At 37.1% G+C, this 15,251-nt stretch overlaps 1 protein-coding gene across 1 annotated transcript; it reads right to left on the bottom strand.

The window, feature by feature from the left end:
* Positions 1-27: 27 nt before the first annotated feature.
* LOC139975549 (organic solute transporter subunit alpha-like) lies at positions 28-13,700 on the bottom strand. Its single transcript, XM_071983560.1, has 7 exons — positions 12,450-13,700; positions 5,346-5,509; positions 4,704-4,777; positions 3,499-3,657; positions 2,766-2,877; positions 1,761-2,022; positions 28-802 (listed from the first exon to the last, which is right to left on the bottom strand). The coding sequence occupies exons 1-7, from the start codon at positions 12,520-12,522 to the stop codon at positions 426-428; spliced, it is 1,221 nt and encodes a 406-aa protein (XP_071839661.1). The 5' UTR covers positions 12,523-13,700; the 3' UTR covers positions 28-425.
* Between the last annotated feature and the right edge of the window lie 1,551 nt (positions 13,701-15,251).

Genomic DNA, 15,251 nt, shown 5'->3' with positions numbered 1-15,251 from the left:
CACTTGTCAATTATCTGATCGTCCTCTTTGTCAACTGTCTTGACTGTCCTGCTTGTCAACTTTCTGGACTATCCTGCTTGTCAACTGTCTTGACTGTCCTGCTTGTCAACTGTCTTGACTGTCCTGCTTGTCAACTGTCTTGACTGTCCTGCTTGTCAACTGTCTGAGTTTCCTGCTTGTCATATGTCTGAGTGTCCTGCTTGTCATATGTCTGAGTGTCCTGCTTGTCAACTTTCTGGACTGTCCTGCTTGTCAACTGTCTTGACTGTCCTGCTTGTCAACTGTCCTGCTTGTCAACTGTCTTGAATGTCCTGCTTATCCTCTGTCTGAGTGTCCTGCTTGTAGATATGTCTGAATGTCCTGCTTGTCATATGTCTGAGTGTCCTGTTGGTCACTTTGAGTGTCATCCGTCTGTTTGTCAACTGTCAAAGACCCTGTGTGTCAACTATCTCAGTGGCTGTCTGATCAGCACTGTTATGGTTTTCAACTGTCTGAGTGTCCTGCTTGCCATCTGTCTGAGTGTCCTGCTTGTCATCTGTCTGAGTGTCCTGCTGGTCACTTTGAGTGTCATTCGTCTGTTTGTCAACTGTCAAAGTACCCTGTGTGTCAACTATCACAGTGGCTGTCTGATCAGCACTGCTATGGTTTTCAACTGGCGTGTTTCCCCCGCCGGGACTAGGTACCACTGGAACAAGTTCAACATCATCTTTGTTGTCACTGAATTTGCTTAGCCAGATCCAAAAGCAAAATATTCCGCATATGGTAAGAGCCATCAGGTGTATGGTCACGTGGTTGTACATAGCTGGATTAGAAATAAAGGGAATAAAGTGTTTGATAAAACAGTAATAAGACAAGTTTTAAAAGTCTCAACTTGTAATTATAGCAGATAGTGGCGCACGTGCAACTGTAGCGTGTAAGTTACATGAGTATCCTTCTGCTCCCAGATGAGATTCTGAATTGTGACCGTTTGTGTTATCACGATATTTGCATGTTAACTACCATGGCTACGGGAACCTAATCTTAAAGGAAGTGAAGTACTTCCCTTCCAACTGCAAACTAACCACAACAAACCTGTCACAAGGATAAGCAGTCTACATATTGATTGCAGTACATTTTTTTTTTCTATACATGGTTAACACTTAACTTTCCTAATTCATTCCGTGTGTCTGTCCAGTATTGGATTATAACATATTCTCTCTCATCAATGTTTATAGAAAAAACACACAATTAATCGTCTATGTGGTAAAGATGAATGTCACAATCAACTTCCCCAAATAGCTAAAAGAAAAATCCATTTTAGAGACATCACAAGTTCTTTAAAAAGCTTAACTTGATGGTTGAGTTTATGTCAATTCTTTTGAGGTTAAAGCTGATGAGAAGTTTTAACTTACTTAGGCCAACAGAATTTCGACACATGTCTGATATTGAAATGTGCATTACTTATATGCAACTTATGCAATACCTTACTTTAATGTGATGTACCTCTATGCGGAATGGCGTATAACAATGACACGCATATTTCTGGACTACCAATTTCGAAACTATTTCAAGAAGTTAACTTTTGGATTATGTAAAGTAGTAAATTACATACTTTATTGTAGGCCTATTTGTTTACATTAAATTTTTAATAGCTTCTGGTCATAATGTTGACACATCTACATAATAGGCCCGTTTGTTCAAATCCGTAAGATCTACTTGTAATTTTCCCCCTTCCAAACTATTTCACTTTCACGTGGTCATATTGTACCAGTTTGACTTACTTTGGGCCCTCTCACGCGAGCTGAAGGGACCGCTGGGTTGACAAGGAATGGACCCAGCGAAACTCATCACATCTAGTACAAATGCCACTGTGCTGGTCAAAATCAGCACCAATAGCACAACCGTTAGCTTTATTCTCACATAATACTGCTTAAGGTAGTGATTGGACGATTTGCTGAAGACCTGAATACCGTACACCGCAATACCGGTAGAGAAACCGGCAACTGTCCCAAGCCAGAAGTTAAGGGCGTCCGTGTTTTGTATCTGGAGCAAAATATTCAAATCAAAGGAATACATTTTAAATCAACTGCCATGCGCTTCACTCTTTAGAACCAAATTTTCCCTTATTTGGGGGGAGTGTGGGGGGGGGGGGGACTGGGCCAGACATTATAGGCTTTGGCTGTGGCCACGTACTGAGGTGACCAAAGCAAGAGCTGCTCAGTAAATGTAAAGAGTTTGTAAGACGACGTAGATCATAACAGAGATGTCAATTTGTGTCTAACAACTTTGGGGTACTGCAACGTCAGAAACTTGAAACTGGCAACCCCGATCATATCGTACAACCATGCATATAAACTATGAAGGAGACTCTTATAGTGAATCAAAACTAAAGCAGAACGATTCTGTTGAAACTACCAACCGTCCGTGAAGGCAGCCTTGTTCAGTCGTGCCGCCATATCATATTACACACAAACAGATGGTCACACATAATTAGAAGAATTAATTTTACTGAGTAAACTCTGTCCCCCCCCCCCCGCCTCTTTAATGATATGGCCATATAGATACGTATGGTGTATCCCCATGTAATTTTGAAGATGAGGGCGGTGGAGGTATGGGATCTGAGGGGTGGACTTGAAAAGAATGGGGGAGGTGCTGAATAGGCTAATTGCAAAATTGCAGAGTATTAAATGATTCTTTAAGTCCTATAATTTCAGTCTCATCTTGATAGCTGGCGATTGCTCAATAATTTTTCAAATATCAAAAGTAATTATAAATTTGCCTCTTACCGCAGAATTTTCTTCAACTGAGTCAGACCAGAGAACGGCCCCGATGAAGACACATAGCGGTCGTACAATAATGACTTGTAAAACTAGGTAACGGTTAAATTTAAACTTTCTCCTGTTGGTAAGGAGAGAATAGAGCTATTAGATTATAATGACAGTTCAATACTTCGGACATAATCGTGGCTAGCCAAAAGTATCTCTTTATAAAGCTCTAGATGTTGTAGATGCAGTTTAACCAAAGATGCCGTTGGCAAAGTTGCTGTTCGGATATGAGTCAGAGTTATACTCTACTGAGTATATAAAGTTAAATACAATAAACTTTCATAAATGTTCATTTTACTATAAAGTGCCTCTGTTTAGGAAGAAAAAATATATATATTTGCATTGGTTTTGAAAGGGTTGGGCACCCCTTATGCCTGATAGTGATGTTTTTTGTATTTTTCTTTCGGGGGGCGGGGAGGGGGTGTAAGACCCAATTCGTTAGATTCTGACGGCCTCAGCCACAGCTTCAATGAAAACAGTCGACGTGAAATCTTTATCTACAGAAATACTTGATACAATATTTGCCATCTACCCCATCTTTGATACAAACACTGCAAACTTGAAAAAAATCCTCTCCAGTTTCGAATTCAAAATGATTTTGTCAAGTTGAATGATTTACGCTCATCGTTACAAGAGCTTCGCGTTGACTGCTTTACCCGTACAGCTGTAACCCTATAGTTACAAGCCTACTTACTCATCCATGTAAACCTCGGGTAAGCAAACACAACAACACGCGAAGGGTGGTTGTGCGTAAGAAACTTTATTCTCTTCAAAGAACTTCATCATTGCAGCTGTGCCGCCGAAATACTCCGTAACGAGACCAAGAAAAGAGTAAATAGTTATCGCTAAATATCTGTATAAAAAGGGATATAAAATATGCTATTGAAATATAATTTATGCATGCACATGATTTCCATGCAAGCATGATTGACATTGAAACAAAAACGCATTATTAGTCCTGGCCTATTGTATGATGTCATCATGGCGAAAGGCTTTTTTATTTTATTTTTAAGCTTGTTGTTCATTTATTCGTGGAAGGTGATAGAAGTGTTCAATTAAAAAATAACAGCACTTTCCTCTTGGAAAAGAATTAGACATTTTTTTTCAACTCGTTTTTAGACGATGACGTCACTCACTGTGGCACGACCACCTAAATTGATAAATGTTCAACAAAACTCTACAACACGTTATCTTTGCAAAACATACTACTATCAGGATGTCATTGCATAGTTCAGAAGTTCAGTTTCATAGTTCAGAGTTATTGTTTCATTATAAGTACCATGCATTACGTGGATTCGTTGACCATACCTACTTCCTTACACCTCACCCTCTCCTTGCCCCCCCCCCCCCGACAACTTTCAACTCTGAAGACGCTCTTATTCACTAAAGGGATATGAAGTGGTCTCGCCACATTCCAAATCACTTATTAGTTTAACGTAAAAGATACAATGAAAGGGAATAAACACTGCAAGAATTGCTTCAAGTTGACCACATATAGATTTAATTTCATGAAACGATTAGAAAGAACATGAAGTTAACTCATAGATCTATTAACAAAAATAGCTCCATGGACAAAACCGTATATTATATGATTCTTTTAACGTAAAGTCCATGGTGAGGCTTTTCCTTAGATTGGTAAGTTTCACGATAAAGTCAGAATAGTAAAATATTTGTGTACATATACGGTGTCAATTATTTAGGTACCAGCGAATAATTATGTAGGCTTACCTTGAACCTGTGACAACCTAATAGTATTTTAAGGGGATTTAACCCCCCCCCCCCCTCACCTTTCACCAACCCACCCATGACACCCAACACCGTTTGTTTGTTTGTTTGAAGTGGAATATGTTGTACAAGAACGTTTACAGAAAGTCACTATCAATATAAAGAAAATCTTACACGCTTGCACCCCATTCTACACTATAGGCTGCCCTCGGAATGATAATGCCACATAATGACGTCAGGGCAAATACCTGTCAAGAAAATATGAATTAAGGGGAAACAATTGAGAACAAAGATGTAGTTTATCATAGGATAAATGTTGATGTGTGGATTATGATGCTGATCCTAAGCAACCTTTGTTTGCCACTTAATAGCTTTGATCATATATACTGAACTCAATATGCCAAAGAATTGTATTGGAATTAAAATATAATAACATTTATAGAAACAAAGAAACATAATGCCCTTAATAATATCATACTGTACATGTATTTGCCTATCTCAAAAGGCAGAGTGGCCTTCAATGGAGACATGCGTGCAATTGTCGACATAATTTAGATACACGTATGAATGTCAATTAATAATTCATCTTGTATAATCAGAGATCGACTTGATATCACGTAACTTTAAAACTGTAAAATGTGTATGAGTGACGGCCTCCGGGGCTCGGTGTCCATTGTGGGTGGGGGTGGGGGGAGGCGGTGTATTATGGGATAAAGAATGAGGTATTCTTAGTTTCATACACTTAAAAACCATAATTGCTTTAGAAAAGTTGCCAATGATGGTAAGGAGTTATGCTATAGAGTGAAATGTTCTTACCGGGAAGAGACCAAATACTAATTGAAGAGCACCGCGTCTTTGACTTCCAAGAGGATTGTGTTGTCTTACTTTAACCAGAGCGTAGATGTAAATTGCAACGGTGATGAAGGTTGAAATGAACGCCGCAATCAGAAGGAAGGAACTCCACGGTTCCATAAAATAAACTAAAGAAATAAATAGAAAGTCATTAGTATACAGTAAAACCTTTTAAAAACTTAAACCGAAGATTATGTTGGATTGGTATATATATACGATGACTATGCGATGCCGCTGACAACTGCACAGAATGTTCCTTTATAGGCCAAACTTAAAACGGTAATGATAATCATTCTGACGATTTTTATTTTTAATGTTTTGATCAGATTTCACCAATTCCAACACATTCATGCCATTGTTCTGTAGGAATCCGAACGAATGGACGACATTTTCCATGTGCCTCAAAATATTGAAAATACCAAATGGCTTTATGTTTTCTTTTCCCGTATCAATTTTAGCTGTTTATTTCGACTTTCACGCACGGTAACTATATATGCCAAAACCACTCCATATTGGTAAACGGTAAGAGCATTCATCCCAATTTCTCGTTCCTATATCTAATTAGCCCACAGTTCGTATCTTAGAAATGTGAATTAAATGTGCAGAATAATAAGAACCATTGTAGAGTATCCGTCTGGCTGCCCTATACGTACCGTTCTTTGCTCACTTTAAAAACTTGTTTACAAAGAGAATTGTTATAAAAGTATTCCTATGTTTCTTACCATTTTCGTTCAGATCTATATTTTATAGTTCACTGTAGCTTGTTTTGTAGTATGGGGTAAATGGTGGGTGTGCGGGTGTCCGGGGTGTGCGGGTGTCCGGGGTGTCCGGGGTGTGCGGGTGTGCGGGTGGGGATCTCATTTGTCTTTAAAGTGTGACAATTCTTTCTTTGTTTTTCTTTTCGCTTGTATTTCTTGCTTTTCGGGGACTTCTATACTCTACAAGTTTTCTAAGTTGTTAAACTTTCTCAGCAGTCCTCTCAATCAATCAATCATCTTTTCAGTGTTCGTCTTACTCTGTGATTTAATACCTATTTCATATTGTTTTGGCAATATTTTCACGCATGTTTAGTGCTATCTCATTTTTATTGTTTCATATGATATGATTAGATTGAAATAAAGGTGATGTATGAGAGTTGAGAGATGGATCATAGCTTCAATCACCGAGGCTTGTAACCCTGTAATAAAGTTTCCTTCGTATGATGCAATTAGAATTTTTCGTCAGTACCTGTTTATGTACTCAGAATTCAGAGCTGCATTAGAACTGAAGGAGCTTTTTATTTGCAGTGATGATTAGAAGGTATACATATATATATATATATATATATATATATATATATATATATATATACATATATATATATACATATGTATATATATATGTATATATTTATATCTATATATATATATATACATATATATATATACATATGTATATATATATATGTATATATATATATTTATATCTATATATATATATATATATATAGATAGATAGATATACAATTATATATATAAATATATATATATTTATAAAAATATATATACATATATATATATATATATATATGTAAATATGTATATATGTGTGTTTATACATATGTTTATATATATATATATATATATATATATATATATGTTTTATATATTATTGGGCAATTTTCGTCATTTTGTGTCAATAAATTCGACTAAAATCACACAATCATATCGAAATACTGTTGCTAATAAACTCAATGATTAATTTACAATTTATTAATATTAACTGCCATAGCTGTTGCAAATATGCAAATATTCTTGATGTTTTTATGCATGTTTGAGTCATCGATGGGAAGGCAAATTTTCGTCAATTGCAAGACAAGAAAGAGATATACACCCCTTTTATCATTTGTACCTAACAGGTCTATGTGAAGATTTTAACATTTATCTACTAGCTATTAATAAGTATGACTAAACTTAATAATGATATCACCATCAATATCGAACTACAGCTTAAAGTAAAAACGAAAATTCTTGTTCAGTTTACGTTATAGGAAATTTATCGGAAGTAACACACGTTTCTTTTTCACTTTCAGTTCCTTCTTAAAGGGAGTAGAGACCTTAACAAGGTACTGTACTATGCATGACCGTTAAAACGCGCACCACAAAGAAATCGAATAATCCGTGTCACTTATAGGTGGATCGTAATGACTTTTACCGCATTGTATTATATTTAATTGCTATCATCATTCCAGAGATTTGTTAGAATGACGCAAATATGACGTCAGAGTTCATTGACGTTTCCCTTCACAGCTAACCTGCTCGTTTGCTGTTTTCTGTTTGCTCGTTGCTGTTTCTTGTTTGCTGTTGGCTGATTTTCTTTTTAACATGGGTACCGCAGGGGTAGTTTATATAGGCAAAACAACCAGTTTATTGTCTAGACATATACGTTGTCCTCCATTAAAGGGTGATTATCTCTTCCACCATTACAGAGAGGTCTTTAAAGTGTGTTATCTTAACAGGCATGATATACTGTTGATGCTTTACGGAAACGAAGTTATATGTATAAGGTATATATAGATCTCCCTCATAATATAGTAGTAATTTTTAACGAAAGGATTTTTTGTTGACTGTTGATTTTTTACATTCCAGTTGCTACTAATTCTCTGAAGGAAACCTCGACAATGCAGGCCTACCATTATTTCGTTATTGTCAATTTCAAAAAATTTCTATAAAGGAAAATAGGAATCCGATAAACTTTCTGTTTGCAAAGCCACAATCAGAAATTAGAGTCATATTACAGTTAGGGATGGTATCTGTTCTTTGTTTCTGTTATGTCAATTATGCATCCTTCTATGATTTCGTCTTTGTCAATTCCAGAACTTTTCTATCAAGATAAAAAGGAATTTTGACAAACTTTCTGTTTGCAAAGCCACAATTTTTTTTTCGATTTTTTGTTGACTGTTGATTTTTTACATTCCAGTTGCTACTAATTCTCTGAAGGAGACCTCGACAATGCAGGCCTACCATTATTTCGTTATTGTCAATTTCAAAAAATTTCTATAAAGAAAAACAGGAATTCGACAAAATTTCTGTTTGCAAAGCCACAATCAGAATTTAGAGTCATATTACAGTTAGGGATGGTATCTGTTCTTTGTTTCTGTTATGTCAATTATGCATCCTTCCATGATTTCGTCTTTGTCAATTCCAGAACTTTTCTATAAAGATAAAAAGGAATTTTGACAAACTTTCTGTTTGCAAAGCCACAATTTTTTTTTCGATTTTTTGTTGACTGTTGATTTTTTACATTCCAGTTGCTACTAATTCTCTGAAGGAAACCTCGACAATGCAGGCCTACCATTATTTCGTTATTGTCAATTTCAAAAAATTTCTATAAAGGAAAATAGGAATCCGACAAACTTTCTGTTTGCAAAGCCACAATCAGAATTTAGAGTCATATTACAGTTAGGGATGGTATCTGTTCTTTGTTTCTGTTATGTCAATTATGCATCCTTCCATGATTTCGTCTTTGTCAATTCCAGAACTTTTCTATAAAGATAAAAAGGAATTTTTAACAAACTTTCTGTTTGCAAAGCCACAATCAGAATCAAGAGACACATTACTTGGTAAGGGATGGCATTTGTTCTTCGTTTCTGTTATATCAATCAACTATGCAGGCCTCCATTATTTCGTCTTTGTCAATTCAGAACTTAACTAATATAAAGATAGAAAGGCATTTGACAAACTTTCTGTTTGCATATCCACAACTCAGAATACCATAGCCGTACAAGACGGGGTGGGCAGACTCCCCCCCCCCCCACCCAATGAAAATTCAGGGGACTCAAAATTCGGGCAACAGTTGTTGCAAAATTCGGGCAGCTTCTACAGAGATATTAGACAGATATTGCAAAGATTTGAAGATACGGTCGCTTGTCCGAATTTTCTTCGATTCGTGCCCGAATCATGGGCGGCGATCCTGGGGGGGATGGGGGGGATATATCCCCCCATGAAAATGGGTGGAGGGGATGTAATACACCATATCCCCCCCACCAAATGCCAGGAATAAGAATATTTTCATGCCTTCATTTATGCATCATCGTGAATGTACGGCTCTTTTTAGCTTCATTTCTCGCCTATACCATAAACGCAGTGCGATCTTTTCAAATAAACCGTCTTTATAAAGCAAGAATAGTTGACTGTAGGCTTCATTGGCCCTATAACAACAAAATGTATTATTGCGCCCACGGTATTGATATAGTACATATATGCACCCTCATAGTATTCATATAGGCCCTATAGTAGGCCTACACACGTACATGTACCCTCGAACAGCTGAGAATCTCATGTTACCAGGGTAATGCTTAATTAGGGGCGTCGGAGCGGTTCGCCGGACCAATATTCACGGCGCAAAAAAAAAAAGGAGAAAAAAGTAGCACTAAGAAGAAAAAAAGGCAAAAAATAAAGAACCAAAATGAAAACATACTTCAAAATGTGTTTCAGAAGATTAATCGGGTGCAAAAACAGACAAGGGAGAATGCACAGAAGAAAAGCTCCGGAAGTGCCATTTCCTGCAATCTGGGAGGCATTTTTTCAAAATTTTCTCCATTACGCTACGCGCCAACCAATGGTGGCGCGTAGCGTAGTTTGACCTTCCAAACGTCCCCCCCCCCGATAATTATGGTAGATGGCCACACTCTGATCTTCCGTACCAATCCAAAATAGCTTCCGACGCCCCTGTTAATACACGTACGTTTCACCTGGATGCCCTAGCAATCGGTACCTAGGAATGTAACTATGTGTAATTATGTATAGGCCTATAATAGCCTGCATGAGGCCATTTTCTTCATCGAATAATATAAAGAGCTCTCGAACATTCTAACGTAGCGCCTGAAACAAGATTGACAGGGGCAATTTTCCCAAAATAACACCCGAAATTTAAAAAAAAAGTATTTTGGATCCTGATTATGAGATATTTCGGACATGAAATCCCTATTTTAAAGTTGGGTATATGCCGCTTGGAAACCTCGGCAAGTGCCGTTTCCGGCCATCTAGAGGGTTTGTAAATCCCAAAATTTTCTTGTACGCTTCGCGCCAACTCATGGTGGCGCTACGCTTAGATAGTCAACAAGGTCATATCCCCCCCACTCGGAAGTACGGATCGCCGCCCATGGCCCGAATTGTTCCCGATTCCTTAAGAAACAATCAGTTCAAAGATTTGCCAAAACCTTTCTGCCTTCCCTTCCCTCCCCACTCCCCTCATATTGGGACGGCCTGTATATGCCTATGCACTGTACTTGAAACAAGAGCTCTTTCTTTCACATTCACTTTACAATTTGAGAGCTAAACTGCATGGATTTAAGGTCACTCTAAACTAGATAGAGCATATCCGTTTTCTTGCTTGATTTGCATTTTGTTTTATAACAAAGAAATAAAACACATTCCAAACGCATTCCAAAAATAACCGTTAGCAGCTGAAAATGCAACTATAGAATGACAATATCTGTACATAATCGTTCACCTTCCTGTGTTTCAGATTCATTATTTCTAGCACTATCAATATATAGTTAAGCTTTGACGAGTAGTTCGCTTGGACATGTATGATGAGAACGTCTTCTCTGACGTTTGTGAGTAACACACATGCATCCTTGCTGTTAAATCTGTGTGAGGGACACTATAACTAAACCTACAAGGTTATATACTGTCCGTGTATGAAATAGTTAAGTCTATAATATTTATTGCACTATTCTCAGTTCTGTTACTCTTTTAGTTTACTTTATCGGGTTTGTAATTAAGTAATTAATTAATGTATATAATATAATATATATATAATATAATATATATATATATATGTATATATATATATATACATATACTCACAAACTTCTGCCCATGCTATACGGTACGTCGTCCCTCTGATGGTATACTTGAATCTTTTATGCCCTGTCACTGTACTATACATCTCCATGATGATACAGCACATCTTATAGGTCCTAGTTCATCGTCCCCATGCAATGATACTGTACCTCTATGGTGGTATCGTTGCGTTCACATGGTGACATTTCATCACTATGATTATACTTGTTTATACATAGACCTATTCCCATATTCCTATAATGATGATAACTGCTGACGATGGTGATACTACAGAGTCAGACCAGTATACCTTCATGGTGGTACCTTAATTCCTATGGTGGCATTACTTTACCTTATATCATTTTAATGATGTATCTCTTTCGTGATAATATGTCTGTGATGATACTACATCCCTATGAAGATACTACATCCATAAATACTTCTAACGGTGGTGATGTATCGCTACCACATCGCTATTATGATACTATACATCCATTTGTTAACAATACTATACCTTATAGTTAAAACTGTAAATCTTGTCGTGATAATCCATCCTGTGATAATCATACATTCTTGTGCTGATACATTATCCCTATGATTATAATATAGACATTCTTATAATTATAATAACTAATATAACCATATATATCGCTATGTCATATGGCTATCATTATTATACCATCATCCCTATTATGATACGTACTTATCATTTATGCTGCATTTCTGTTATTATACTATACTGTACCGGTGATGCTATACTATATACGTCCCCATGCATATATCATTATAGTGTGTGCTTATAGCACATTATGGCGATACTACGTGTCTATTTAACCTGAAGGAAATCTTAACAAAGTGGCTATTGTTACGACTAGTCGTAAGAATAATTCCCGACTACGCATGCGCAGTTGCTATTTTCATGACCAGGAGTACTATTCTTACGACGAGGAGAAACAATAATTTCCGGTTAGGGTTAGGGTAAGGGTTAGGATTGAGGTTTAGGGTTATGTTTAGGGTTAGGGTTACCCCTACTACATGCGCAGTTGCTTTATTTACTTTGCTGCGCTTGAATTTGCCTTTATCGTAAGACTAGTTTATAAATAATTGTTACGACTCGTCGTAAGAATAGCCACGGCCAAATCTTAAATGCGATTGATGGATTTGAATCAACACTGTGAAAAGGTACTAGGAAACAGTCGAATATTTAAAAGATGAAAAAGAAAAGACAAAATGAGCTCACTTTGAAATATGACATTTATTGATGGTGTAGCATGCAAACAGCCATAACGGTCTCGAGATGCATTCCCCTCCATTGTAGTTTTAACCTGGCCACGGTAGTGATATATATAGTCGATGGTTTCACGATGTATGGCGAATTACACACAAAACAACCGAACCCTCTTCTCGTCGAAGAATGACTGCCACTGACAGCAAGCCAATGGTTACTTCAATATTTATTTTTGCTTGGCACGGAGCGTATAAACGGTTGACTGAACTCGACTAAAGCGAAAACGAGTGACTCAACTGTTGTATTGTAAGTCTTCTAGCATATCGTGTAACCCTCGCGACGTATAAACGTATCCTATAACAGTAGTGTTCGCAGATGTAACATACAGATCTATATAGAGTCAAATGTTGAACTGAACAAGGAAGCTATTCAGCTATCCATGACCGCTTTCAAAACCTTTTCATTCCCCTAATTGTGACAATTTTCACCACGCTTGGAAATACTTGGAGGGACAGATCCTTCCAAGCGGTTTGTCATTTTACGTGGAGTTTGACATGGAGTAATAGCTCAGTGGTTAACGCCGGTGCCTTTCAATCATAAGGTCCCGAGCTCGAGTCGCTCCAAGATTACTGTATGTCGTCCAGTTACAGAGTTGTTGACAATTAACAATTCTTAATAATGGACGTAAAATGTGAATCTAATGTCTGAGAACAATTTGGAGAGTAAAGACCTCCAGGAAAATACTTTTTTTTTAAACTTCTAACAATTGTAACGTGCTGTAATTTGGGGCCTATTCTGACTAACTTTTAGTCTTGATGACGATTTTGTTAAATACTATATATATACGGTCAATGCTGCCGGCGTTTTCCTTAAGAAGTACTTCAGTGAAGTTGCTTTTTCGAAGTTTCGATCGTACCAAAATTACTGAATACGTATCAATTTAAAAGAAAAGTAGTCACCCATGGCTGCCAAAATTTTGGAGACGTACAAAACCAAACAATATTAACAATATTAATACATTGCTTACACGGTAAAGTATTTTTAAAGTCACATATAAAGCTCGGTTTACTTACGGCACACGGATGTGCGTAGGTTATGAGCAGTCAAACGTTCAGTATTTATTGTTGTTAATTGTTTGTTTTTCTTTGATGGGGGAGGGGTGATTGCGTTCTTCAAGGACATGAACAAGTATATCATTTTTTGTCTAGTTTGCAATTAAAAGCGATTTTTTACGCGCGATTAATTAAAGCGAAAGCTAGTATCGTTATACCTAACCGTCGGCCTACCATACTCATTAGGTTATTCGTTAGCCGTGACTTTCTTTAAATTAACGATCATCAAATATCGGTTAATCTTGCTTTAAGACGTAGGCTGTACATTTTTGGTCTTAGAATATCGGTTAAATAAAGCTGAAAAAACATGTCTGTTTGTATTTGATCCAGAAATGTGCTAATCCCTGTACTAATGCTTAGTCATTAAGTTTGATAAAGGAGTTTACAATTTAAACAGCCTTTTGCTAAAGGATTTTCAAAAGTTCTTGAAAAGTTCTTGACCCTCTACAATTGCTTATATGAATTAGACAACAAGATATGATGTCACAGGCCGTCCTCTGATTCATTAAACAGTCCCTACATTTCACGATATATCCCCGCCGAATTAAATTTTCCTCGGAATTCACGTGATGTCCATTACTCTTTGCAAGTGTCCCCGATGGGTAAACTTTCCCAATAATTGTTCAAACAAAACCCCGAATTATCTTAATATTATACTCATTTTGTCCTGCTATTAGTATAGAAACAACTGGCAATTGCCTGTCAATCCTGATTTTATACAACTCGTAGCCACCCCCCCCCCCCCAACCCACCACCTATCTATTCAAAATCTTGAATGCGTTTAACTGTGAAACACATAGTTAATCCACACTCTAAGACGCAGATGATTACATAATTTTCTCATCCCCACTCTTGAACACTTTTCGTGACATATACTCAAGAAATTCAACCTTTACTTTAAATGTACAATCGTAGCCACCATTTTAGGCCCCCCCCCCCCTCCCCGTCTGCACTTAATATCAACAAGAGGGAGAAGGAATTCCTGCGAAAATTATGATCCCCTAAGATGTTCAAATAAATGTGCAAAGTATAGACTGAACGCATTGAGAAAGCCGGACATCTTTAAATGCTTCTCAGTGAAGTCGAGGATGATCCACACTAAATTTCTACCGCCTTTGGAAAATGTACTTGAGGTTTATTCAGTGACTTATACGATTAGCCGATTATCTGTGATTATATTTTCCATGTTTTTACTTTTCTTCTGAATTTATCCTGTAACTAATAGCAAACAATTGATCCATTTAGGATAACGATCAAAAGCTGGAAGAGGCAAGGTATCAAATAACGAAGGCGCTATGAGCAATTTATTTCTCCCCAAATGTATTGTTGACACATGTGGCCGATTTTAAATTAGACACAAATTAACCTTTTGCTAACCTTTTTTGAATTGGAAGTTCAGAATTTCTGCAGAGGGTTGTAAGATGGTAAGGGGGGTGGGGGGGGGGTGGGGAAGGGAACACATATGGGAATTGAAGAATGACAAAAAGACTACAACATAGTGGAGAATTATCACAAAAAGCTATAGTCCGTACAACCCCGCAACGATAAATGCAACTTATGTATAGAAGAAGAAGAAGAAGAAGATGGCGCTCAACCACGAAAAACACCAAAACGCAACGGAACTCTCGAAGCACATCTGGCAGCTGAAACTGAACAACCAGCCATTCACTATCAATTGGTCGATCGCCAGCAGAGCCAAAGC

Source organism: Apostichopus japonicus, chromosome 11, assembly GCF_037975245.1.
Source record: "Apostichopus japonicus isolate 1M-3 chromosome 11, ASM3797524v1, whole genome shotgun sequence".
In the NCBI taxonomy this organism is placed as follows: Eukaryota; Metazoa; Echinodermata; class Holothuroidea; order Aspidochirotida; family Stichopodidae; genus Apostichopus; species Apostichopus japonicus.
The sequence above is the reverse complement of the archived record's forward strand: the minus strand, read 5'-3'. Positions and strand labels throughout refer to the sequence as shown.

Excerpts from the sequence above, each read along its gene's own strand:
- LOC139975549 (XM_071983560.1), bottom strand. The coding sequence starts at position 12,522 with ATGGAGGGGAATGCATCTCGAGACCGTTATGGCTGTTTGCATGCTACA. Across the intron at positions 2,878-3,498 it reads CCCGAGGTTTACATGGATGA|GAGAAAGTTTAAATTTAACC; the intron begins GTAAGTAGGCTT and ends CCTTACCAACAG. Across the intron at positions 803-1,760 it reads CTCGCGTGAGAGGGCCCAAA|CTATGTACAACCACGTGACC; the intron begins GTAAGTCAAACT and ends TTTCTAATCCAG.